A 26,411-nucleotide genomic window follows, 5' to 3' on the forward strand; every position below is an offset into this window, starting at 1 on the left:
AATCGGAGAACGGAGAGACCAGATGACAGCAAACGGGTCCGGCCGGTCACAGATGGAGACGTGTGAGTCGAGCCCGAGTGGCTGAGACCTCCAAATGTCACGTTTCTCTCTGCACCTTCTGAAGTGTGTGATTTGTCAAACAATACATTTGTACCCAAAGAGTCCTCCTTCTTCTGATCCCCTTGACAAATGCTTATTATCAAAGTCTCGAACGCGGAACGCTTCACAGAACATAAACGCCCTTATCAGGGAACGCTCTGCTGCAAAGCCTCAGACAGAGGAAGTGCTACCTACTTTTCTGCCACATCCTTATTTGAGCTTCCTTTTCAACCCATGTGATTTGCTATCAAAGTCATGCACAGTTTGTAATGAGTGCAGTCAGTCATTTCTCATTTCTGAAATTCACAACAGCCTCCATTCAGATTGAGCACAGCTTCTCATATCAGTGTTTTGACGGTTTGTGGATTTGACATCAGTTAAGTATCTCGGTGCAGGTGAAGTCACCTGATTCTGTCAAGTCGGAGCTGAAGGTAAGCTCATTCAAGCTCATTCAAACTTCTTGTGTACGACCGTGTTTTATGTTACTGTCAACTGCAGGAAAAGGAAGCCACACGCACATAAAACAGACAGAGGAAGAGGAGCAAAAATAGTTTTTGTCTCCTCCAGATGCAGGAAACAACAGTTTGACACTCTCCAGGTCACGGCTGCATTACTTTGTGTTTGCTGAGCTTCATCATACGATTCAAAATGTTCAGAAGGGAGAAGAGGTGCAGCCCATGCAAATCTTCAGGGATCTACAGTGCTCTGCTTATTGATGCTGAGTGAAAATAAAGAGAAAGGAAGTGAAGAAACTAAAGGTTCTTTAACTTGAGTTTCACTTGGCTTCTCTGTTCTCTTGCAGAAACTTAAAAATGTCCTCAGTCCTTTCAAACCACACTGTAGAAACTGTAGTTTTGGATTATAACTGGGGAAGGTTGAAGACTCTCCCCTTAGTGTCTGAAATTGGATAAACAAGACTTTCTTGTCAGTGCAATCAGTGCTTCCGCCTCTGGTCAGTGTGTCCTGCTGAAAGAGAGAAAGACAGAGACTTTATTGCCATCAGGTTGATGGAAAGAGTGTCTCTTCATCCTGCTGTGTTTATATTGAAGCACTTCCTCTTCTCTCAGTGTGTCGAAGCACCGCTGGCTCCTCTGCAGGTTTGTTTTGGACAGGTATACCTCGTCTTGAGGAGGACTGATGGAGGCGGACATCTTTGAGAGTTACAGAGAGGAGCAAGCAGTGGACGCTCAGTATTTCCAGGGTGTGTATGCATTTAGTGAGCTGCTGAATATCCTGTCACAGGTTTCACGTGTTCACATGTTAAATCAATCGATCTTTACACCACAGCAAACTGTACTATTATGACATGGACATTTCAATATTTATTCTAGAACTAGGAGAAGGTGTCAAATATTTAGTCTAGCCTCAGTATGACTGTGAACATTTAAAAGTGGAATAGACTAAATATTAGAAACACCTCTGTTGATTCAACAGTACAACAACCTGCAGTGACAATTAACTACATTACAGAACATTACTAATATTAAGTTATTACTTTTAATTTGGTGTGCCTAATGAACTGACCACTGAGTGTGTTTTTCTAACCCTCACAGTCACTAGTGTCCAATAGTCCAATAGTTCAGTATCTATTGGTGAAAATCTGCTCTAAACACGACACTGACATGTCGTGAGTTGTTGTGGTTGACTTAAGCAAACAGTTGTGAAATTACACATCCTGCAGCCTGTGAACAACATCAGCATTCATTTGTGTTTCTGGGAACCTCATGAATTGAAATAGCTTTTGTTTCTAACCACTTCCTGAGGGAAATATCTGCATTTTCAAATGTTCAGTTCTCTCATGTTCACCCAGCAGCAGGTCGTTCATTCTGTATGTGAGACACTCGCTGGGTTTATCTGAGCTTTCTGTGAGAAAACAGCTCACTGCATCTAGAAACAAGATACCTGAGTGTTGCATGTGAAAGTAAAAACTTTAAATAAAGTTGTTAGCTTTTAAATCAAAACAAAGAGCTGAAAGAGGTTAAAAACCTGGGTAGTGCAGAGTTTTTTGTGTTTCTATCTAGTAATCTACATTGTAAAAAGGATTAGGCCTATTATATGAAAATATTTAAATTATTATTATTATTTAAATTGAATTAAGTAGATTTTATATTTACTTTCTATGTTATACTTTCAAAGTCATGCTCAGCAGAGTCTCACTCCTTCTGGAATCAAAATCTAGAAACAGTCTCATTAATTCTTTACAAACTATGAAACCAATTAAATAACACATAGATATAACCAAAGTTTTACAGTCAACCACTACCAAACATTTCCTTCTCAACAAAAGAGTCAATTTCTTTGTGTTTCTTTCTTTAGAATAGAGACAATTTCTTACACAATCTTTTCAAAGTCCTGATACTTATGATAACATTGTACTGATGAGCCAAAACATGACGTTATTATTTGTGAAAAGTAAAGTGTTTAGAATTTAGTGACCTCTAGTGGTGAAGTTGCATGTTGCAGCTGAATACCCCTCACCTCAACCTCCCCTTCCAAACCTGAAAAGAGAACCTGTGGTAGCCTTCAGTTGTCATTAAAACTCAAAATGTTTTTAGTTTGTTGTGTTTGGACGACTGTAGAAACATGGCGGCCTCCGTAGAGAGGACCCGCTCCTGATGTAAATATAAAGTATTTCAATATAAAAGGTCCATTCTAGGGTAAAGAAAACAACAATTCGTACAATTTAGATGAAACACACTAGTGAAAACATCACTCATTTTATTTTATATTCAATTACTGCCGATAGATCCCTTTCACCTATCTTTTTCTCTAAATCTCAGGGTTTTATTCCATCAAGTGGCCCTGCAAATGTTTTCATACTTGTATAACTGGTCTTGACACTAAAATATCTGAAATATTAATAAAAATGAAAATAAAAAAAACATGATGTTGATTTAATGAGAAATGTAATGAATTGGTAATGAAAGTCCTGCACATTTCATAACTCCGCTATTTGGATTTCATATTGTGTAGAAATGACTGAGTGGACAAATACAATTCAAACATAGCCAGTGTAAATGTAAAGTAAACCTGTACAGTAACAAACTTCATCCTACAGTCACAACACTGATAAGATATAAATAAGATTGTTTATCTTCACACAGGAGAGAAGAGGAAGCTCATTCAGCCGACGTCTTTAAAAGACCCCAAGCTTGGGAAGCTGATGGATGTAAGAGATGACTTCCTGTTATCTACAGATAGACCTCCGTCTCTCTGTCCTCCGTTCAACATTTACTGTAACACACATCCAACACTTCCTGTACGTCTTTAGTGAGCTGGAAAATCATACAGGGAAAATACATCACAGGGCCTGCATGTATGTGTGTGCAGTGTGGAGCATGAATAATATCTGATGGGGGGGGGTGAAAGGTGGAAGGATCAATGAAACTTTAATGAGCATAATTATTAGAGGTGATGGGAGACAGATGAGAACAGCAGCGAGCAGCAGACAGAGTCGGACTTTAAAACACATTTTGATTGGAAAGGAAAGCAGCTCAAGTGCTTTGTGTGAGTGGCAATGAATGAGTAAATAACCCAATATAAGCCTGGCGGGTGCAATATGTAGATTTGGGAGGAAAAACACAATATAATTATTTTTATTTTCGGGGGGGAAGCACACAGTGCACAGTGTCATTTTCCATCTACTTCAGCATCATCATATCATCTCTGGAAATAGATCAGAAAGGTTTTTTTTTTTAAATGAGGGTACATGCTGTTTTTCATCTGCTGCATGGGAACAGAAAATGTATGAGAGGGGATGAAAGTGTTTTATGTATCTGGCTGTGTGATGAATTGTGTCTTGTTAGGCATTAGTTGATTGGATCAATAGGACTTTGAAACCGGAGCACATAGTGGTTCAGAATCTGCAGGAGGATCTGTACGATGGACTGGTGCTTCATCATCTGCTGTGTGAGTTAATACACTTTTGTATGATCGCACTGTCAGCCTTAATATCACATTTAACACTAACACACTTTCACTTATTAATTAGACCATTAAAAACTAACAAGTACTTCCCATTTACGTGTTCTCCTAAACGCTGTCAGCTCAAATATCCACAGCACATGTCTGACCTTACAAATAATCATTTCCTGCCTCCAGCCACGTTGGCCGATGTGCATGTGCCTGTGGAGGAGTTAGCGTTGACCAGTGCCGCTCAGATACGCAAGCTGGAACTGATCCTGGAGGAGTTGGACAGGAGACTGGGCCCACAGGACGGCAGCCAGATCAAATGGAACATCCAACGTGAGTCACACAAATACACTGGCCTCCACCAGCAAAGCAACAAGTGAACAAATGCTCCGTCCTGGCAACGCGTTCTCATTACAACAGGATTTGGTGCTAAAGCATGAGAGTCCTGTGTTAGTTCAGACCATCTGAGGGGGTTTATGGTGAGGATTAAATGTGCAAACGTTTGGAGGTTCTGTTTTAATTGTCTCTCAGTGGATTATTTACTCGTGCTGGGTTATGGAAGCAAAGAAATCATGCATAACCATAACAATTGTGACTGAGAATTTCAATTCAGTCCAGGGTCTCTGGTTGCTCATTTGATTTTTTTTCTTCTGGATCATGTGACTGAACACCTTCACCTGATAGGACAGTAAACATTCCCAGATTATTGATTGATTTTGAATCATGCAGTTTGAATGTCAACAATCCAATTCCAACATTTTGGAGCTTTGATTTTATTCTGAGATACAAAAACAGACCAGCTGAATCCGAGCAGCTTGAACACACAATTGATTTTTATTATTTATGTCTTTATTTTTGAAATTGCTAAACTCTAAATGGATGGAAAACAAGGAGATTCAAACCACATGATTTCAGGCAGCTCTTGTGAAATTGCGAAAATGCTTTTTTTTTCAAATTCTGGGATATTTAAATTTCATCATATTGATCCGGTAGCTCCCATGTTTTACTGGTTTTTACTGGTATAAGAAAACTCTGAGCAGCAGCAACAACAGAGCAGTAACTGATTAATTCATTTACAGTGACTTGATAAACTCAAATTGCTTTAATGAACTTCTCTGCCCTCACAGGGGGACGAAAATAAACATGTTTTGTTAAAGCATTATTGATGAATAATCACGTCAGTAATAATCATGCTGACAAAAATACTACATAGAGTGAGTGCAGTTCTATTAACAAGGTGCACGAACGACAAGACTGTGTTGTATCACCAAGTGAACTGTGTCATAAATAAAAAAATGTTCTTTCTACTACATGTATCTCTGAAGTTTCGATCGCTCCACCACTAATAATAAGAAGTGGTATATAGAGGAACTGTAATTTCACAACATAGACATTAAAAGACTAAAGCTGAAAAAAATGCTGTGGCTCAGGAGTTGGAGCGGGTCGTCCACTAACCAGAAGAGCAATGGTTTGAACCTCTTTGGCTGAAGGGTCCATGGGCAACATACTGAACGCAAATTTTGTCTGACCGCTGTGCCAGCAGTGTGTGATCGAGAAAAAAGGCAGCATATCGAATATGAATGTGTGTGAAGGGGTGAAACTGGCTTCTAAGCACTATGAGTGATCGATAACACTGGAAAGTTTACCATAAATAATATAAAAAACAAGGTTTGATTTTTTTGATTTAATGAAAATTCTAACGATATGTCAGTGTGTGTGTTTGTGTGTGTGTGTGTGTGTGTGTGTCTGTTGTGGTCTCTGTTGTTTGTCTGTCAGTCATCCACAACAAAGACCTTCTGGCTACGATTCATTTGCTGGTTGCCATGGTGAGATGTTTCCAGCCTGAACTGGATTTGCCTCCGAATGTGAAGGTTGAAGTCGTGTCACTGGAAGTGAGTTTCAACACGAGCTTCAGCACTCTTGTCTTTTCTGCACCATATCATGAAACAATGCGGAGTCACTGTTATATTACAGTAAACTTTAATTTCCATGCAGGTCAACAGTGGTGGAATCAAATCCGAAGTACAGACAGAAGTCTTGACAGATGATCGGCCTGAGTAAGTAGATTTCTACCCTGTGAGATTCTGTGGATGAGGAGAAAAACAGTTCAGCTCATATTTGTTTGGCTTCTTCCACAGCAACTCAGGCTCAGACTCCCTCAGCAATTCTGAAAGTGAGTAAGGGTGGTCAGAGGCTGAGTCGATGCGACCATCTTGAATGTCATCCAAACAGCGTTACAGCCGACAATGACCTAACACACTTCTCTGTCTGCTCTCTGCTCTCCCAGGGGACGATCCCATTGAACAACTGCTGAGGCTGGAGGCTCACAAGGTCAACACGGTGAAGAAGGTATAATAGTGAGAGGAGAAGTGCTGAAGTAGTTTAAGGTTTTAACTTTCATCCCAGCTGACACAAAGAGCAGATGTAGTGGTTGTTAAGACAGGAAATAAATCAGCATCATATCTCTGAGCATAACCTCGACCTGCAATAAAAAGCCGGTGAATGTGGTTTATAAATATGAACCAAACATGTATGGCTGTTTGCAAATTGACCAACACATGTCATTTTAAGCCGCTGTTTAAAAATAACTCAAAGTGTCAACGGGACTCAATTGGTCTCAGTATAAACATCAGAAATTAGCATCAACGTAGACTCTTTTTGTTTGATAAGTTACTCGGTCAGTTTTTTTGGCTCAGCTGTAAACTGACTTATTGCTCTCATTAAATTTAAGGTATCTTAAAATCTCATCAAAATAAGCTCAAGTTGAATTTCAAACCATCTGAACTCCTGCTTTATTTCATTTCTTTTGTTTTCAGGCCATTTTACACTTTGTCAACCAGACCATGGCGTCGATGGGTCTGCAGGTCGCTGATATGGACAAACAGGTCATAAGAAAAGCAGCAGTTGAAAACTAATAATAATAAACCACTTCCCCTGAGATGATTTCACCTTCTGTGGTTTTCTGTGCAGTTTGCCGATGGCGTCATCCTGCTGCTGCTGATTGGACAGTTAGAAGGCTTCTTCATCCCACTCTGTGACTTCAAACTGACCCCTGTCAATCAATCTGAAATGGTACGGACGCATCACAGAAGAGAAGTGGTATATTTTTACTGGACACACACACACACACACACACACACACACACACACACACACACACACATGTGTTTTATATTTGATTTATTTATTTATTCAAAAAAACAAACAATCACGTAATAGAAAAACCAATTCCAGTCAGAATTCACTTATGCTGATATTTTATGAAAGTGCAGACATACACATACTCCATTAATCAAATTCAAAGAAAAGATCATAACACATTTTTCATATTTCTACTTTCAGCTAATTTCATTTCCCACAAGAGCTCCGTGGATAATGAGCTACAGAACTGAAACCTGATCCATTACATTAAATGATATGATACAGTTAATATTTTACTATCCCCATAATAAAAGTAGATGCATAATTACTACTGAGTCATGACTCACTTCAATTATATCTTTACTGTACGATACAGTGGGAGGAGTCTATGAAAAAGTTATGACTCGTGATGAGCTCGTTACTTATTGTACAGAGACACTGAGACACATCTTTTTAGACTTTTTAATTCTAACTAAAGAGCCTCTGGCTATAAACATAATATATAAGCCTAGTTCATCATTAATAATGGATTCTACAAATATATTAAATCTGGCAGTTCTAACAATGTTAACCCAATCTATAAATAATGACTCACCTGGTTTATCTTTGAATTAAAACTCAATCACAAAAAAGTCCGAAAATGATGTCAGATGCATGTTTCGAGGTATCTCTGCTTCCTGTAGGACTATAGACCAACAGAGCTTAAATAACTTATGATCACACAGTAGGAATGACGTCATCACTGTTAGGACTGTTGCATTAAAGTTACTGGTTCAAATCCTGGATTGGTGGCTGTCTTTCTGTGTGGCTCCAGTGCCCCTGCAACCCTTAAACGATGGATGGATGTTGTATGAAATAATATCTGGTGTTTGTTTTACTTCACAGGATGGGACTCAAAGATAATACAGACATTTTTATATTTGTTATTATGTTATTATATTTTATATTTCGACACATGTTTATAAATCAAATGTTTAGGAAGTATATTGTATCTGAGTTAGTTGGGTGATCATCATATCTGATAAATGGCTGAAATCAAAATGTGATTTTCTGTTCATCCTGTTTGTCTCTGATCGTCAGCTTCACAATGTGACCTTGGCCCTGGTCCTCCTGAATGATACAGGCCTGCAACTCTCCAGTGTTAAACCACAAGGTGAGAAAGATCGCTGTTTGTTCATCGTTCACACAACACACACAGACACTCTCAGATCTGACTTGAATTCAAATGGCAGGCGCAGAGGATGAGAATACAAAAACAGACGGTCTGTGAGTAAAATGATTGTAACAGCTGAGCCTGGAGACGACAGCGTCAAACTAATTCAGATGAGATCCTCTATCAGGAGCATCTGTCAGTGTGATGGGGAAATGCCAGAGTCTGTTTGTGTGTCAGGTGAGGAGGGGGACCGCTCTGGTAGTTGGACTAAATCTCAGCTGCTCTGCGGAGTGTGGGTCTGACAGTGTTTCGGAGGGAAAGGTGAAATTGCTTGCGGAATATGAATGAGTGCGTTGTGTGTCTCCATGAGTATCACTGCGGATGATTGGTTTAGTCCGAGGTCATCATCTTTCATTTAGAAGAGCAGTGAGAGAGTCGGTCTCAAGGGGACAATGTTATTTTGGTGCCCGTGGATACATACAGATTTAATCTCAACATATACTATCTACTGTGTGTGTGTGTGTGTGTGTGTGTGTGTGTGTGTGTGTGTGTGTGTGTGTGTTTGTCAGCAGGAAGATATGTTTTCTGTATTCATGAGCACTTGAGTTATCAGGCATATCCCAGAAATAGACTGATTGTATCTGTGCAGTGAAATGTTCATATTAGAAAATTAAAGCGTTTTGCAATTCTGCTTGAAGAATGAAGAACGCCTCAGCAGCACAAACACCTGAACAACCTGCCCGACAAACTCAGACCTGCAAAATCTAAAAACACATTTTTAACAACACCCTTTTGAACAGAAATATAGATTTATTTTGTCCTTTGTGAAGAACTTTATGTTCTTGTTATTTTGCTCTGCTTCTCTCGCCCTCTCTCAGCATACATAAACAAACTTCATTATAATATTATTCAATTATTCATTCGTTGTTTTTTGTAAATTGAAAATAAATAAAATCAATTAATCGAATAATCGTTGCAGCTCTTGTACATTTTTCACAAAACGTGATCAATTAATATTCTTTAACTAACTAAGAGATAATGTTTAATGTGTTCCCCTCTCCAAGACATTCAGTACTGATTTTTATTCAACATTCATTTTACAACTCAGCATTAGGATAGTTTTTTCCCTGGTTGATCTCTAGTTATGCATTTTGTTGTGGGTAAAAACACACAAATATGTGGACAGCTCTTTCATGATGTTTTCACTAGTTTGTTTCATCTAAATTATATGAATAGTAGTTTTCTTTACCCCAGAAAAGGCCCTTTATATGTAAATACTTTATATTTACATCAAGGGTACTCTCTCTACGTAGGCCGCCATGTTTTTTTACAGTAGTCCAGACTGGACAAACTAAAACCTTTTGAGTTTTCATGACAACTGAAGCTTCCACAGGTTCTTCTACATGTTTGGAAGGAGAGGGTGAGGTGAGGGGTGTTCAGCTGCAACATGCAATTTCAATACTCGATATCACTAAATTCTATACACTGTACCATTTAGGGAAATCTTTATACCACAGTCTATAATAATATTTTTATTGTTAGTAATAGTGTCCCTCAAACAGTTTGGGTAAAGCCCATTCCTGTTCTAAGTCAAGTCCATTTTTTAAAATCAAATTTAACTCACTTTTATTTGTGAAGCAGCAAATCACATCTAACATCATCTCAAGTTGCTTTGCATTCTGTGGCTCAGGAGGTAGAGAGGGTCGTGCACTAACCAGAGGGTTAGCTGAGCAATCCCGATCTCCTTCAGGCCATGTGCCAAAGTGTCCTTGAGCGAGACACTTAACTCCAAATTGCCCCTGACGGTGAGTGTGTGAGTGATGTGTGATAGAGAAAGCACATAGATGCACTGTATGAATGTGTGTGAATAGTAAAATTGTCATCAAGATTAGAAAATATCTATAAAAATATAGACTATTTACATTTGGAAACCCAACTGTTCCTGTAATGAACAATGTGTAGAAAAAGAACTCCATCAGGAAGAAACCTCTAACAGAACCAGACCATCTGCTTTGACTGGTTGGGGTGAGAGGAGAGGAGGGTGGAATGGTTGAAGGGAAGAGAGAGCACAATTACATTATTGAGATAAACACGTTTACATAAATAAGACAAACTTTCTCATTAAGAACTGAGCGAACTCACACGCAGATATGTGAAGATTCACATGCCTGGAGAGATCATAGATGTAAACTGGTGTCAATCCAATGCTTTAAGAACATCAACAGTACTATACACCTAAACACACATCAACTGAACTCAACACTATTAGAATGAAAACCAACAGTCACTGCAATACAAAGAATAATAAGGAGAAAGAGAACCGTATAATCCATAAATTAATACAGCATATTAGTGATAGGATTATTAGATTTTTCTATGATCTTGAATGTTAAATTACATAAAATTTGGTGTAAAAAATTAATAAACACATTGCTGAATAAATGGATTTGTAGTTTAGCAACTTTTGCTACTAGACTCTCTTTTTTTTTTGTTTACAATGGATGAATAACATTGCTTCATGGTTTATAATGAGATGTACAAACCCACATATTGGTGCAATGTTTGGTGTCTACAGAGTCAATCGGTTCAAGAAGAGAAGAGTAAAAGAAAGGGAATATCTCAGTGAGTTACCCACTAGTCTAAGTGTGTGAATCAATCAATAGTAAATGGATCTGCTTCACTTCCCAGCAGATCCATTATTGACTAAATGCTGTGTATTCTCTCTCAGCGTCTGTCTCCCTTTCACAATCACTGAGACGTCTCCACAACGCCAGCTACCGTCCGTACACTGTAGCCTGTAATTGTAAAATAAATCCCAGACATGATAACTGTTAATGTAAGGACCGGCACAATTAATGTCAAATGACGCATTCAATTCCTTTTTAGTGTCTTTTTAATTACCAACATAATTGCTGTGATGGAATGAGGAATCCCAACACGCAGGGTCTAAAACTGGAGCGTGCTGCACGCAATAATTAGGTTGAAGCGTCATGGAGTCAATCTTCATGTCACACTCATTCACTTAGTGCATCTCACAACTGAGAGTCATTTTGTTGGGGTCTCATCTCACCAAGGACATCTTGATTAAATCTCCATCTAATGTTGTTTTCAGTCCCCTGATCTATGACCTGCAAGGACTGATTATGAAAGCCGTTTTTTCAGCTAATGTTATTAGCTAAAGGTGCTTAATGCATCCTCATGTTCTCACTGCCTCAGTGGTTTTGTGGAAGCTGATGTTGCTTTACGAATATGCTCTGAATGTTTTTCTTGTGTGTGACAGATATTGTCTCTCAGGACGCCACAGCCACCTTGAAGGTTCTTTACGCCTTGTTCAAGAAGCACAGAGAGAAATGAGAGGCGCTCAAGAGAAGAATTCAGGAGCTGGAAGTAAACACAGAGCTGAAGAAGGTGGAGTGTTTGACCGGCTTCATCTGTCATCTGTAGCAAATACTGGAAATGTTCTTATGCAAAGGGTGACGTTGAATTTTGTTGATCCTCTCACCCAAATTTTTGCAAGAGGCTTAAGTAGCCTTTACCAGTCAACCGTAATCTACATAGAGGGCCACAGCGTTTATGAAAACAAAATATTGGAGCAAAGCTGATTAAAATCTAAGTTTATAGACTTGACGTGAATATTTAAAAACATGATTTTCTTGAAAACACACAGACACCATCGGCAGCTGTTATCACAAACACTTCAGACATCTTCGTCAGTGTCTTCTACATGTGTGTCACAGCTTTTTCACCTTTAGACATTTGTCTCAAGGTCGTGCGTTAGAAGTGTCACCAACCCCCCCCACTCATTCACACTGAATCCAGCGGGGATCCCCCCCCCCACTGTCTTCACACGTCGAATTCTCTTGACTGTCCATGGACGTAGGAGGCCAGGCGAAGACAGTCTGCAGAAACTGTGAAGCATTTCACTCAGGCATTTGCGTTCACACATGCACCTCAAGCAAACCTATTGTCTTTTTTGAAAACATATTTTTCTTCACGATCTGTCACCGCTCATGTGCTGTGGTTATTCTTGGTTATTTGCTGGAGTCTTCTCAAAAAAACAATGTGCGTTTCTTTTCCCTCTGCTTCTTTCATGTGTTGCTGCCAACAGTCTGTTACCTCCTCTAGTCTGAATGCTATTGTCATTTATAGATAGCATTTTCTCCCATCAAATTGCATGTCGAAAGAGTGCCGCACACGGAGGGAGGTACTGAAAATGAAAGACCATATTATAAAAAAAAGTTGATCAGAAAATGTAATCACCTCCTGTGTGGTAAGGAAGTGTAGTTGAAAAGAAAGTTACTTCCTTTGTCTTAAATAATGATAGAAAAATACCACTGCTTCTCTGGACATTGTGTGTGTGTGTGTGTGTGTGTGTGTGCATTAGCATAAAGTTCATTCTTTGTTTTTGTCTGAAGGTTAATGTATGAAATTTGGGCAACAGCAATAAACAGCAGCAGTAAACTGTTTTACGCTTCTTATTCCCTCCAGTTTTCTTACAGATCTGTTTGTTGACATTCTCACATTAATTCATATTTCATTACCCCTGACATTTCAAAATGTTTATATCCATATATCACAATATAGCTCTCTCATTTATTTGTGTCGATAGATAGATAGATAGATAAAGAGACAACGGAGCCTTTAAACTGAATCAGTAATCATTTTTTATTATGTGTATTTCAGACATAACTGACAACATCATCCTTTATCTGTCTTATTAGAGTTAATACTGTGAATACTTGTACTTTTAAGCCTGTGATCGTGATTTGATCCCAATTATAACATTTATGAAAAATGTTCAACCATTATGAAACAAGCTGGATTAATCATATTATCATCTATGTCTATGTGCAAGCATTTGACTGACATTTTCAATAATGGACAGTGTGACAGTGAATGTAAATCAAATAAGATTAATGTCTTTTAGCCACTATAGGTATTAATAAGGTCAGAGCTCTGTCTGTCACCAATTTCTAATCCATTAGAACACACAAAGATAAAATCCAGGATTTATCTTCAGGGGATTAAACCTGTTCCGCTCCAATGACAACACCATCTTCTTCTCCCATTAGGACGACACAGCACCAGCACTAACTCCTCAACATTGTATCAGCTACTGTATGAATAAAGAAAACATATACCTATTATCCAGCAAGGGATGAAAACATTTTTAAATAATATAACAGACTGTTTTGAGGCTACTGTGAGAATCTTCTATTGTCTGGAGTGATGATTTAATGAAAACAAATGGTCTCTCTGTGCACAGAGACCCAGTGGACAAATAGAGTCCGTCCGACGTGTTGACAGGAAACATGAGTAATCTCTGCCTCCTTTGTCACACAGAACAGATGCATCCCTGTTCATGATGAGGAGCACAGCCAACAGAGCAGAGGAAAAACTGGTGGCTACTCTGCTGCTGCTGCTGCTGCTCTGCTGTGTTTATTTTAGTTATCAGGGTAATAAGAGAATAAGACTCAAATTTCAAGAGACTTGATCCTAATTCTCGTACTTCAGCCAAAATCCTTACTAACTTGTGCTTGAGGCAGTCAAAATGTCTGAAGGGATTGCAAAAAGCAATTTATCATCTGTTCCTAACAAAAACACAGATTTGGATTACTGGCTGACTTTTTTAGATCTACCTCTGAATTGTCTTTAAATGAGAATCATGCAAATGATATCCACTAAATTATTACACACACAACATTGTGTTAAATTCTATTTTTCTGAGGTACATTTTGTTTTATTTTACTCCACAACATATCACAGGGAAATATTGTACTTTTTTCTATTACATATATGTGCAACCCTGTTCCCGCACAACTAAACTGCATTATGTTTCTGTAAGAAATTGTATCTTATTTCCCCTAGGTTACATTTGTTATTTCTAATCATCCCACCTTCTCTTGCTTACTTTCTTGCAATCCCCTCAAAGATTTATTAATCTAGCTGTCGGCTTTATTATTTTTCAGTGAATATTTTTGTCTGAGAAGCGAGGTGGTTTGCAGAAAGTAATCCCACAGAAATACATTACTTACAGCAATGTACTTGGGAATGCAGTTTAGTATTGTGGGAATGTAACTTTTAGAAGAAGGGGATGTGACAGCTGCAGTTTATTTTCAGATTTAAATCATACGATAAACTGTCTTGTGACCTCCAAGTCCCCAAAACAGAGCTTGACCTCGAGCTGCTGCAACAGTGAAATCAGCATTGGTGCATCAACAACAAAGTGTTGGATATAGTTATAATATCTCAGTCACTTGGGACATTTTACAACAGAATGATTACTTCTGATCTGCTGATAATAGCTTTGCACTTTTGGTGCATGACATTCACACCAAACAGCTCAGGTGATCAACTTGTTGTTTCCACACCATAGACTGTCTCATCTGTCAATCTTCATGTTTTCATAGCATCAAATAACAAATTAAAACTGAACGTAAGAGGGAAACAAGCTCTTAAACAAACATCAGTCTTATAAGAACGACCTAAAATGACAGAAACTATCTTTGAAAGAAGTATTTGACTATCCACTAATAGGGAAGGTGGGGTTTATGGCGTATCCTGCGGCCAGCCACTAGGGAGCAATCAAGACCCTGTGGAACAGTCATGTCATCTTCTTTATATAGAGTCTACATTGCAGAGTAATGGCAAGTGATCAAAGGTCAGAGACTTAAGAGGTCAAAGGTCACCTCCCCTGTTGTTTTGAACCAACCAGTGAAAGAGGCTTTTGTTTTCCACGTTTCATCTAATGACGTGTCAGCCCGGTGACAGCATTTGAACTGGTATCAGACTATTTCACAGTTTCCCTGTGAGTCTTGCATCATTGTTAAAGAAACACAAGCGTTTCATGTGTGCTGCTGCACTCAACAATTATTCTGGACGTTATGATTATGTTTCAAATGCACTTACTGTAGAGCTGGAGGCAGAGGAGGAAATCCCTCATCTCTTTCATTTCAACACGACATCTCCTGTGGCTTCTCGTGTTATTCTGCACAAGCTGCTAAAAGTGGTCATTTCTGATCGGGTTCTTTGTATTTTTATTTTTCAATCCAGTAAAGCACATCAAAAGTTTAAATTCATTTGAATCTAATCAGATTCTTTCAAAGTTAGGAGCAGTTAATAAATATAAGGGCACCTCTGAGCCCACTGCCATTTTATCCTTGATCTCTTAAAAAGAGAAAAACACCACTGGTTTGTGCCGTTGAGAAATAAGAACACAAATAACAAGCTCCCTTTCCCAAGAGTATTTTAAGCCAGAGAGCAAAATAAATTACTGAATATTCACACTCTCTCTTTGGAGATGTGACCTAGTAGGATATAATGAACAGTGATTAAGTAAGCTCTGTTTACCTTCATTTTTTATGCTATAATACTGGTCCTCTAGGGAGGAAACACGTCCTCTGAATTTGAGCCATCTTCAGTATTTATAGTGAGCCGGGGGCTTTGGCAGCTGAAACCAAACATGGTCATCTTCTCAAGCAGGAGGTCACAAACACAGAAACTCAGAAATACACAGCAGATCCTTCAAGATCCATACAGAACTCTCCTTTTACAAGTTTGTCCTTATCACGATGCTCATGTGGTGCATTGGAGTCAGGAAGTAATGGCACCAGTCTGAGAAAGATTGTGGCTCAACCATCTGCGAGCTGCTGTATCGAGTTCCTGATCAAACTGTAAAGTGGAAAAACACACATTGACTCAATCAATGGAGTGATGCAACACAGGGCCTGCTGCAGCAATCACCATTATCTACATCAACATCATCTGGTCTTCATCAGGGCTGCAATTCACAGTTTAGTTTTACTTTAAAAATATAATCATATATAATAATCTCTATAATAATATCATACGATGTAAAGTTCAGTACTCCTGCACAGTATTTTGCTCATTTAGCTAACTTTTATTGTAACACCTTTATAGATAATATAGCATGCTGCAGTAGATGTTCATCTTAGGAGGGAGTTGTGTGTACTACACGCACCAGCATTTACATGTTAGTTGGCCATTCGTCACTATTTTCACATCATTGCCAGATTTCCTCTCTGTGACGCCCCCTGTTGATCCTTTAGTGTCAGTGTTTATCTGTAAATATCAGTAACGTATAAGGTTGGCTGCTTTAATTTTTCAGATCAGATGTGCTTGATATCGACTTAACTTATGTTTTCTTTTTTAATCCCAGTGCTGTTAACTGAAAATTAATGACATTTTTCTCTCTGTTGTTGTTTCCCATTACATTACGATGCTATCATGCTGTTGTTTTACATTGCGATGAAATTTGAAAACTCATGTTCGGCAGTTAAATTGGTTTCATTCGTATCTTAAATATTAATTCCCTCTTGCTTGTTTCTAATGTTTTGGGCTTCTACACACACACACAGCAGGTGTTGTTGAAAATAACATTGCATCCTATATTGGCTTTACTGCTATAAAACTGCCTGCACACGGCTCATTCACAAAAGTCTATCTCTGTAATATTGGCTTCACGTGGAGCTCAATGGCTTTTGTCACATTTTCTCAGCGCACTTCATATTCAGCTGAGCATTACAGAATTGTTTCCAGTGGATTTATGTGACAGCTCGCTTTACTATTCTTCATATCAGCATATCGCTTAAATCGTAACTGCTGAGCTCCTGTTTCTACGTTCAGCCGCACCACAACTCATACCCGCGGTAAATTGCTGCTTATCAGTTCAACGTCTCATACAATGTTGTCTGCTCAAAATATTGTGTATATGTGAGTTATGAATAATTCAGATGAGGTGTCTTCACCTGCTTCACCACATGGGTGGTTGTTTAGATTTGTCCCTTTGACTTTATTTGAAGGTATATTTAGAGCCAGGGTTAGAAAGGTTAGCAAGATCAGCCCTCACTTTGATAATATGTCACTGATACCTTCCACCCCCTCCCATCGACCTTCTCATCAAAGTTATGGCCCCAAAACACATGAATGTTCACGGACCGACATCTGCTACGCCGACTTTTCCATGAATTGCTTGCTAACCTTTGGCTATTGTCCCTGTGTCAGTGGTGTCTGTCTCTCCACCTTTTAAAGACTCTGGCCACAGACACCAACATTTTTCTTTTTTTTTCCTTCACAGGATTTAATTTATTGAGGATTTCAACAAATAAATATATTATTTAAAAAATGAATCCGTCCCATGCAAGTTCACTGACTGGGCTTTAATTTTATGACAACACCAAACATTTGGTAAATGAATGTTTACATTATGTTTTCTCATGTTGGATTGAGGACAGCAGTAACAGTGGTTCTCAGTTTCATTGTCAGGGAATCTGCTCTGACAACGAAGCTTTCAGTGTTTTTACAACATGCTATGTCTCAAGGAGAGTTAAAGCTCAGATGTTGTCCTCCTTGATGACACTGTTTGTTATACCTGCTGCAGACATAGATCAGTGAAATATGGACACTGTGGCAGAGTGCAGTGGGATCCAAATGGGAAACAAGTCGTCTAAAGCTTCTCCTTCTCTTTCACTAGACAGTGTCTGGTCATCAAAACACATGAATTCCTTTAATATTCTGTAGTTTCATGTTGTCCTTGCTGTAGGGTTGTTGTTGTTGTGTTGTCTCTGTTACAGCTCTCGCTCCATCTGTCTCTCAGCCATTTTTATTTAATATCTTATAAATCATGAGTTTAGCTCATATATCGGCCTCCATAGAAATCATTAATCTAACTGATCAGTGGCCAATGCATCAGAGCACCCTCACTGGAACACTGGCACGACAACCCATAATCCCATTATACCACCACCCCTGGGTAATTAAAGAAAAAATCCTGGTGGAAACACTGTGGACACATGGACTTCAGATGGATCTTAATGCAGCGACAGGGTCACGAAGATCAGGTCCAAGTAGCAAGGACATGAACCCTAATGGAGTTTTAATAGATGTTGGCAGGATGTATCTCAGGCTCCTCAATAACAGCAGGATGTGGAAACCCGGACAATGGTTTTTAAATGGTGATGGATGGCAGTAATTGGTTTCATATGCACAGACGGGAAGAGCGTTGGTTACTGGCATACAGGAAGGAGGAGGACGCAGATGGAGTGAATGGGGGAGAAAGATGGCAGCGTCAAGGAGCAGCGTGACGAGCTGAACCCTAGCAGGGTGATCGACAGGTGGAGGAAGGTTGGTGAAAATATGAAGTCAGAGTTTATCAGGAAAACTCAAAGGTACTTTGACAATGTGATAACAAACATGTTGGTTGCTGGGAGACTTTGACACTACTGAGAAGCAGCAGGTGTCTGGTTTGAAACAAGGTGTTGAGATTTCACTCGTCGTCTTGTTCTGCCTTTCATCATGTCTTTTGTGATATTTCACTACTGCAACAAGGCTCTGTCAGTTTGAGGTAGCGCAGCTTTATGAGACTAGACTAGTGATGCCATGGTGTTTGACTAACTATAAAAATAAAGCCCCTCACACTGACAGAAAGCAGTAAAACCTCAACACTGAAAACATCTAAAAAAGTTGTTCTTCTTTCTGTATCTTCTATTCAGTTGGTTAAGAAGATAACTTTCCATTTTTCTCCTTTACCTGACAACATCTGATAAATAAATAAAAACTAAATGTAATTTACTCATTTGACAATTTTCCAAACTGCTCCTGTGACGAGAAATTACAGCCATAACCAGGCATGCCAGGAAATATCAAGTCTGGATTTCTGTAGATGCTAAAGTGTTATGCATGTGTCTATCACAAGAGTGCTGCCCTATAAAGTTCTTCCAGATTCATATGAGGTCAGTCCATGTGACAACTGATCAAAAGTTGAAGAAATTCTCTGAAGGCAGACTTGAGATGGTTTGCTCTACAGAGGCATAGAAATGCATTCAATTTGACATTAAAGATTAAGAGGGGACAATAATCAGATGCAAAAATAAAACATGCAAAACAAATCAGCAAAACTATATTTTTAAAAGACCACACTTAATAAAAGGGGGTGACAAAGCAGTTTTTCAAACATCAACAGGAAATCAATTTTATAATCAAATAATGTTTTTATTTATGTTACAAGCAGAAATAATAAAAAAATCTGCTAGTTACAGCTTGTTAAATGTTTGGATTTGATGCGTTTCTTTGTCATACGTAACAGCAAAGTGCTGTCCAGACAAAACAGGACATAAGATGTTACCCTGGCCTCTAGGAACTTAAAAAGGGCTTTTTATTCATGACGTTATCAGATAGTTTGTCAGGGTTTATAGAGCAGGTGGACTCAAAAACCCAGAAACAAGGCAGGAGCAAAGCAAACTAACAAACAGTGACCTATGTGAAAGATGAAGTTCTTACAAAAAGCAAAAATCCAAACATACATGAACAGAAAAACACTGAGCTTGAAAACAAAACACAAGGAAGAGGAACAAACAGACAAAGGGAAGCACAGAGACTTATATACACAGGGGAGGCAGGGTTGATTGAACACAGGTGAAACACATGAGGAAGAGGAGCAGACAATCACAGGGGCAGGAAACAGGACAAACACAAGAAGTCAAGGCAGAGACACAGGAGGAGTAGAAACTTCAAAATAAAACATGAAACACAGAACCCAGAATAAAACAACCAAACACAAACCTAAACACAAGGAAACATCCATAAACAAAAGAGTCCACAAACAGAACCAAAACACCACAAATCCAAAATACTCCTCATCTTAGAGGCAAATTCCAGAGAGTCATGACATATTTGTTCTCATTAACTTACTCTTTTATGGACTCAACTCTGTTATACAACTTTATTATTATTTTTTTATTGGAATACAATCTAAATGATGAAAACTAAATATGTTTATGTAAAAAACTAAATATGTGTATATTTTCTATACATACGTTTATTCTTTGAACTGCACTATCACTATTTAATTACATCATGTTAAGAAAGAATGACAGATTGTGTATTTACTTTATTTTTCTATTTGTGGATTTGCATCAAAATAAACATTAACATACACAGTAATTGGATTTGCATGTGTGGCCTAGATTTGAAACAGTAACTATAATTTCTGTCAGCTATTATCAGGTTTGTGAGATAAATTGTGAAGAATTCCACGAAAGACTGATGAAACCATGTACCTTTATCCTTCTGCTGTAGTAGAGATGATGCTAAAGGAATTCCAGTGGTTCACAGAGACGTTTATCGACAGACAAGAGTTCATATGTTATGTTAAATGTCTAATAAGGCTTATTTGTAAAAAAATATATAAGCAGATTGACAGAATACCGATTATTCATTGACATTCTTCAGTCAGAACAGTAAAAGCTGAAGACTTAAATTACCGCACTGTGGTTGAATGCCTCCTCCAACCAATGCAGTTTCTGTTTACATATTTCTACATCCACCTTGACCTTTGACCTTTGACCACCAGGACATACGTACAGACTGAAGACAGACAGACAACCTGAGAACATAATGGTAGTAGTGTTTATCTGCTCTAATATAGGCTCCAAATGTGAGCATGTCTGAATTACTAATTTACAACCCCCTTTAGAAATGTAACCCCTTACTCTCTTCAACTAGTATTAGCATTTAATTAGCCAGCTACGATATCTTTTGCATATTTATTTAATATATGTTTTTATTTACAAGTTGCTTTGGAAAAATAAATCCATTCACAACTAGCATATCCACTTCACACAAGCTGCATGGTATGTTACCACTGTAGCACATGTATGTGGCCGTTATTAAGACCAATTTCTAATTTAAAAAATTCAAAAACAGATTTTTGTTCATTTAGGTCATGATAATGATAATGATAATTTGCTATCAAGAATGAAATATGTTAATGATAATTCACACAGCCATTACACCATCCTAAGCAACAGAGAAAAAATATGAATGTGGTGGAAAATAGGAAATAAAGAAATTATAAGTTACCGCCAAAATTACGGGGAAACCAAAGGGCTGAAAAATAAATTAGCAAGTGAAGGCTGAATAGAAAACTAGATAAAGTTTTGATTTCATATCATTGTAAGAAAAACATATTAAATACTTAACTACATTTTTAACCAACTTTTTGCATTTTCATTTTATAAAATATTATTTAAGGACATACTGAGGGAAATGTTTCACTTTTCTGATAACATTTTACTAACCTCCAGGTCAGCAAAGGCTTAATGAAATAAAGGTGTTGATTTTTGCAAAGAGCACTTGACACAGAGGGATTTAAACACACTGGAAAAGATAAAACTTTATTCTTCCCTGTCGTGACAATACAAAGTCAACAAGTGCAATAACAATCCAACTGAAAACGGTACATTCTATCTAGTAGTAAATACATAGACAGAACGTGGTGCACTTCACCACCACCACACCCAAAAAGTGAGGTATCAACCACTACAAAGCTTCTTTGTGTACGGGTGGGTATTCAACTGTAAGGCAACTGTTACCATGACAACCTGGAGAGAGAGAGAGAGAGAGAGAGAGAGAGCGAGAGAGAGAGAGAGAGAGAGACGTGTGCTCGCTTTTCCCCTTCATTTTAATTATTTATATTTTTTTTATTAATTTTTTGGGGGAAAGAGGGTTGAGCTGAAACGATTTACAGTACTACATCACATCAGGCCAGAGTCAAGACTGTTTTCAACAAAACAGAAAACATCACAAAACCCAGTTGTAACATCGTAAGAAACTATAACGAAAAAGATTCCTCCTTTGTTTCTGGAGGAGAATCGTTTTCGACCCTGCTACTGCTCGTCAGAAAGAAAATGAAGCTTTTATTTTCTCCTATGTGTTTATTATTACTTTATTGGTGATAATAACAGACCTACTTTGCCTTATTACACATTAGAAACATAGCAGAGCGCCCTGAAAACCAGACACCTTCCCTTACACATTAGGTTTTTTTCCCATTTAATGCAGCATTGGGGACTAATTAAAACCCCTTAGTGCTTCTGCACCTCTTAAAACTTCTCTTCCCTGTTTGCGTTGCTGTTCACACTCTGGGAATACGAAGGCAGCTACCGCAAAAAAGTGATATTTAGAGCCGCTGCTGATCCCTGGGCCAATTATTTCACTCGGACTCATTCTGCCTCTGTGCCCCCGAAAGTGATATGGCGTGATGCCACTGAAATGGGAATAAACTTGCTCATACTCAGCAAATAGCAAATATAAATATTATTGCTGATAACTGAGGATGACGCCCAGCAGGCCCCCCACCACTTAACTGGAGTTCTGTTAGGGTCCACTTACACTTCATGAAACAGACAGAGGATAAATATGAAGGCAAGACCCATTGAAGCAGCCCCCCCCCCCCCCCCCCCCCCACCACTGCAGTGCCAGGATTAACACTTTCTCCTGTTAGCTTTAGACGAGGACTTTTGCACTATGTGCACGGAGCAGAGAAGTCAGTGCACGTACAGGCTTGGCAGCTGCTGCATTACTGTTACAGATGTGAGATTGGGCCTCTCTCTTGTACTGGTCCCACCTTCGGTCCATCTGCTCTTCACACTGTCTGGCAGCTGCTTTGTTTGCTCTCCTTAGACAGAATGGACAATGTTGATGGACGACACAAAATGCCAAACAATTCTTTAGTCCCAGTTCCTCCTTTTCTTTGTCTCACATGATCATTAAATATCTTTAGATATTGGACTTTACAAAGGGATAATTTGAGGAGGTCGAATTGTTACAGGCATTTGTCACTATATAGCCTACTGAAGTCATAGATAATTGAGAAAATAAATGACTAATTAATCATTAATTAACTCTTGCAACTCCAAAGGATTTTAATTTGACAATCAATTAATTGTTTTAGTATATTTTCATTAGTCTAGGGGGATTCTAAGCTTTTCATGAGTACCTGAACTCACATGCCGGGAAGTTTAATTATTTTTTAACATTTTATAGATTAAATAATTATTTGATTAACTGAGAAAATAATTGGCAGATTAATCAGTAATTAATCAAAGAGTGTACGATATTTAGATAATCAGTTAAATGTTTTGAACAACTTTTAATTTGCTAGTTCCAAAGTGTATCCAATAAGGATTTTAAAATAATTTAGTTTTATATTGATCAGAAATCATAACAGGATTTTTTTTACTATTATTTGACATTTTATGAAGCTAATTGTTCATTGATTAACTGAGAAAATAATTGGCTGATATTAAGTAACCACGGCAGCGTTAAGTAGAAGCTTATCTTTAAAGGATGTGAACATTGTTTTCATTTTCCTTTCATGAGTCCGACACAGAGACGGTAGGACAGCGTTTTCAATACGAGTTCATTATCCAGTAACACTGTACGACTGTTTCTCTGACTTAACCTTCATCTTGAACGTAAACCAGCTGAAGCCTCTGCGTTACACCTCACTGAATACCCAGGGCTCGTTTGGCTGGCAGCTCATTTCATTCTCCTGGTTAAGCTACTGTACATTATTGCTGACAGTGGAGGAGATTTTCTGATGATGTGTTCTTTACATTTTCTGTTATGGCTAATCGCTTGTAATTGTCTATTACCAATGTGGGATATAGAGTGCAGCTTATGAAGGAGCATAATGTGTAATCATTTGCATCATATTGCTGATGAGGCTGTTTCTCAGGCAGCTCCTGTGATGACGAAGGGCAAACAAGTCTTTGGATGATTTGCAGCCTCAACTGTCACAGACTAACTTTATATTGTATCATCTCAAATGGGCGTTTAGAATCATAGCCAATGGTTGAGGTCATGTTTAACTTAGCATAACACTCTTTGCTTTTTCGAAGGCTTCCCCGATCCTTATTAATGTTTTAGTTGAAATGACTTATTCAGACTTAGGATTCCTTTTTCCTCACTGTCACTGGAAACCACAGAGAAACCTTGATGACCCTAATGTAAAACCTTACATAACTGCGTGGCATCATGTCTTTGTCAGACAGGTTCCAATAGTAGGAGCCCACTTGTTTTGCAGGAAGGAGACCTAATGTATTTCAAAACATTACATATTTTCATCATGGCTGCAGAAACGTTTCGTGTCTGGTTTCAGACGGAACAAAAAAACGCTCTACTCTAAGCAAGATGCTCAGCATCAACCTAAGCTGTTACACGTTCTGAATGTCAACCACTCTTATATTTCTCTCACTACTTCACACAAATAAATCACCAAATAGATAAACCATGACTGTGTCTAACTGCTACTGAACACAAACTGACACAGCAGTGTAATAAACATTTTATATCTAGAAAGATGAGCTTCTTTTTCTTTTGTCGAAAACAGGCAAGCCTCCTCGCTTGCCAGTACGGTACAGTTTATCCAGTTGAGCTTGGATTTATCTGCGGGTACTCCAGGCCTTGGCGCATGTTTAAGGGGATCACTGAACACCTTCGAGCAGCTGAGTGTGAGTGTCACTCCTCTGCTGTGACCAAAGCACCACTGTCTTCTGTGTTTCCTTACAAATTTGGTTGTTAAATGCCATATCAGTCTGCTTCTGTCAGTCCTTGGGTGATTTGTGCTCATTAGAAAGGTGCAGTAGTCACTTCTAACTACTACAGTATGGCTAGCCCACGAGTGGTCTTTGTGTCTGTGGTCCAGAGAGTGACGTCTGAGGGGGCAGCTCCTCTGTGCCATAAGGGAACAAGATGTTGCTACTCTTCAGCTCATCCACTCGCAGCATCGCTCTGCCAGGAAACAGAAAATGAGATACATTGGTGACCTTGGGAAGATTAGTTGTACAAGAATGTTTTTATGACAGTGTCTACTTGCATCCTTTTTCAGAAGCTTTTAACCACATCTTTATTTCATAGCAGTAGTGGAGGAGATGTCAGGAAACAAAAAGGAGAGAGATGTAACAATATCCCAGGCCCAGTTTAAAAAAAGTTAAAAGCCAGGGAAGTGTCACTGGTTATTTACGAACAAGAGATCCTAAATGTTCTCTGGTGATCTACATCAGATTCTGAGACTAGTTTTGGTCTGGTTTTCCGTATTTTACCACATTAGTGAAACTGCAAGAATCCTAGACTAAAAAATGGTGCTGAGAAAAAACAGCATTAATTGAATTAACTGGAAAAATAAAACAATTCCATAGTTAGATCGTACGAAAGATATATCAATCCATCAATTAGTAGCTAGGTGGTTCAGGAAAATAATTGTTGGTTGTAGCCCTGATAACAACTAAACCATATCCATAAAAACAACTATACACAGTGTGGTTGAATACTTTGGAGAACTGAGCAAATATTGGTCACATATATATATATATATATATATATATATACAATCATCCAGAACAAAACTATCATCATCAAAATCCACCGAATTGCCACAGAACATGTTTGGGAGAAATCTGGTGGATCACGACGAGGCTTTTGCTGCGCAGCTGAAACTACCTCAGATCATAATGTCTGTACTTTGTGCTTTATGAGCTTCACTGGTCTTTATAGAAAACATAGCTTTAAAACCAGGCCTGAAAACACAAATACTAATAAAAAGGGACAGCTTTGCTTTTCAAACAGCATAGCATAGTATTATTTTACAAGTGTTTGATTCTTGTAAAAACTGTAGACTCACCCCACCTCTATGAATCAAATCTGCAGCACTCACTTCTGTTGCCCAAAATAAGAGATCCACATTGCTTCTTGGAAAATAAAAGTTTCCACTTCCTAACTTTATTGCTTTTTTATGCATTTATATGGACAGAGGGATGTTTATCAGCAGGATGATGTTGATGCTTGTGCTCATTGTTCTCTTAAGATTAGAAAAAGTATTTTATTGCACTTCTGAATATTGACTAAAATGCAGAGTTCACATGTGAAAACAAATCTAATTAAAGATCACAACCCCTGCCCAAAAATAAACATGAAAAACTGCAGCAACTTCTTTCGTTCGTGGCTACGCCATGAGTCATTCTTCAACTCGCAGAGAGCAAAAACATTCCCGAGCTCTTCCCTTTAGCCTGCAGCATGACTCTGTGCATGGCTGCCTTTGTAGAATCTATGATGTTAATTAACTCATACCTCATGGAGAGTGTTGCTTTAATTGGACAAGGTCTTGGCATGGTCCATGGTGGACAGACAGGCCAGGAATAATATCATAATGTACAATTCTATTATTAACACAGAAAGCCAAGGATGTATGTGAATATGCAGGAGACGGAGCTTTGCTTTGATCAAACTCTGACAGAAAATGAACCCA

At 38.4% G+C, this 26,411-nt stretch overlaps 2 protein-coding genes across 3 annotated transcripts in view; one reads left to right on the top strand and one right to left on the bottom strand.

Annotated features, from left to right (window-relative positions):
* Positions 1-227: 227 nt before the first annotated feature.
* Positions 228-12,527, top strand: parvg (parvin, gamma). Of its 2 annotated transcripts, none has more exons than XM_020078761.2 (13): positions 228-530; positions 1,167-1,300; positions 3,204-3,268; positions 3,906-4,008; positions 4,201-4,344; positions 5,788-5,903; positions 6,007-6,068; positions 6,150-6,184; positions 6,299-6,360; positions 6,828-6,896; positions 6,982-7,083; positions 8,233-8,305; positions 11,586-12,527. In XM_020078761.2, the coding sequence occupies exons 2-13, from the start codon at positions 1,237-1,239 to the stop codon at positions 11,657-11,659; spliced, it is 969 nt and encodes a 322-aa protein (XP_019934320.1). In that variant the 5' UTR covers positions 228-530; positions 1,167-1,236; the 3' UTR covers positions 11,660-12,527. The 2 variants fall into 2 exon arrangements, with proteins under 2 accessions (XP_019934320.1, XP_019934318.1); XM_020078759.2 differs by having other exon boundaries at positions 377-530; positions 6,982-7,110.
* Positions 12,528-23,335: 10,808 nt separating this feature from the next.
* Positions 23,336-26,411, bottom strand: part of shisal1b (shisa like 1b) — a 34,175-nt gene continuing 31,099 nt past the window's right edge. The window contains exon 5 of the mRNA XM_020078514.2: positions 23,336-24,898. Within this exon, the coding sequence (XP_019934073.1) occupies position 24,898 (1 nt within the window). The 3' untranslated portion in view covers positions 23,336-24,897. The remainder of the gene's footprint in view (positions 24,899-26,411) is intronic.

This window comes from Paralichthys olivaceus, chromosome 7 (assembly GCF_024713975.1).
Source record: "Paralichthys olivaceus isolate ysfri-2021 chromosome 7, ASM2471397v2, whole genome shotgun sequence".
Lineage (NCBI taxonomy): Eukaryota > Metazoa > Chordata > Actinopteri > Pleuronectiformes > Paralichthyidae > Paralichthys > Paralichthys olivaceus.

Bases quoted from the DNA above. Each gene is read 5' to 3' on its own strand.
- parvg (XM_020078759.2), top strand. From the start codon at position 1,237: ATGGAGGCGGACATCTTTGAGAGTTACAGAGAGGAGCAAGCAGTGGAC. The intron at 4,009-4,200 runs GTGAGTTAATAC...TCCTGCCTCCAG, and splicing joins GGTGCTTCATCATCTGCTGT to CCACGTTGGCCGATGTGCAT. The intron at 6,361-6,827 runs GTATAATAGTGA...TTTTGTTTTCAG, and splicing joins AGGTCAACACGGTGAAGAAG to GCCATTTTACACTTTGTCAA.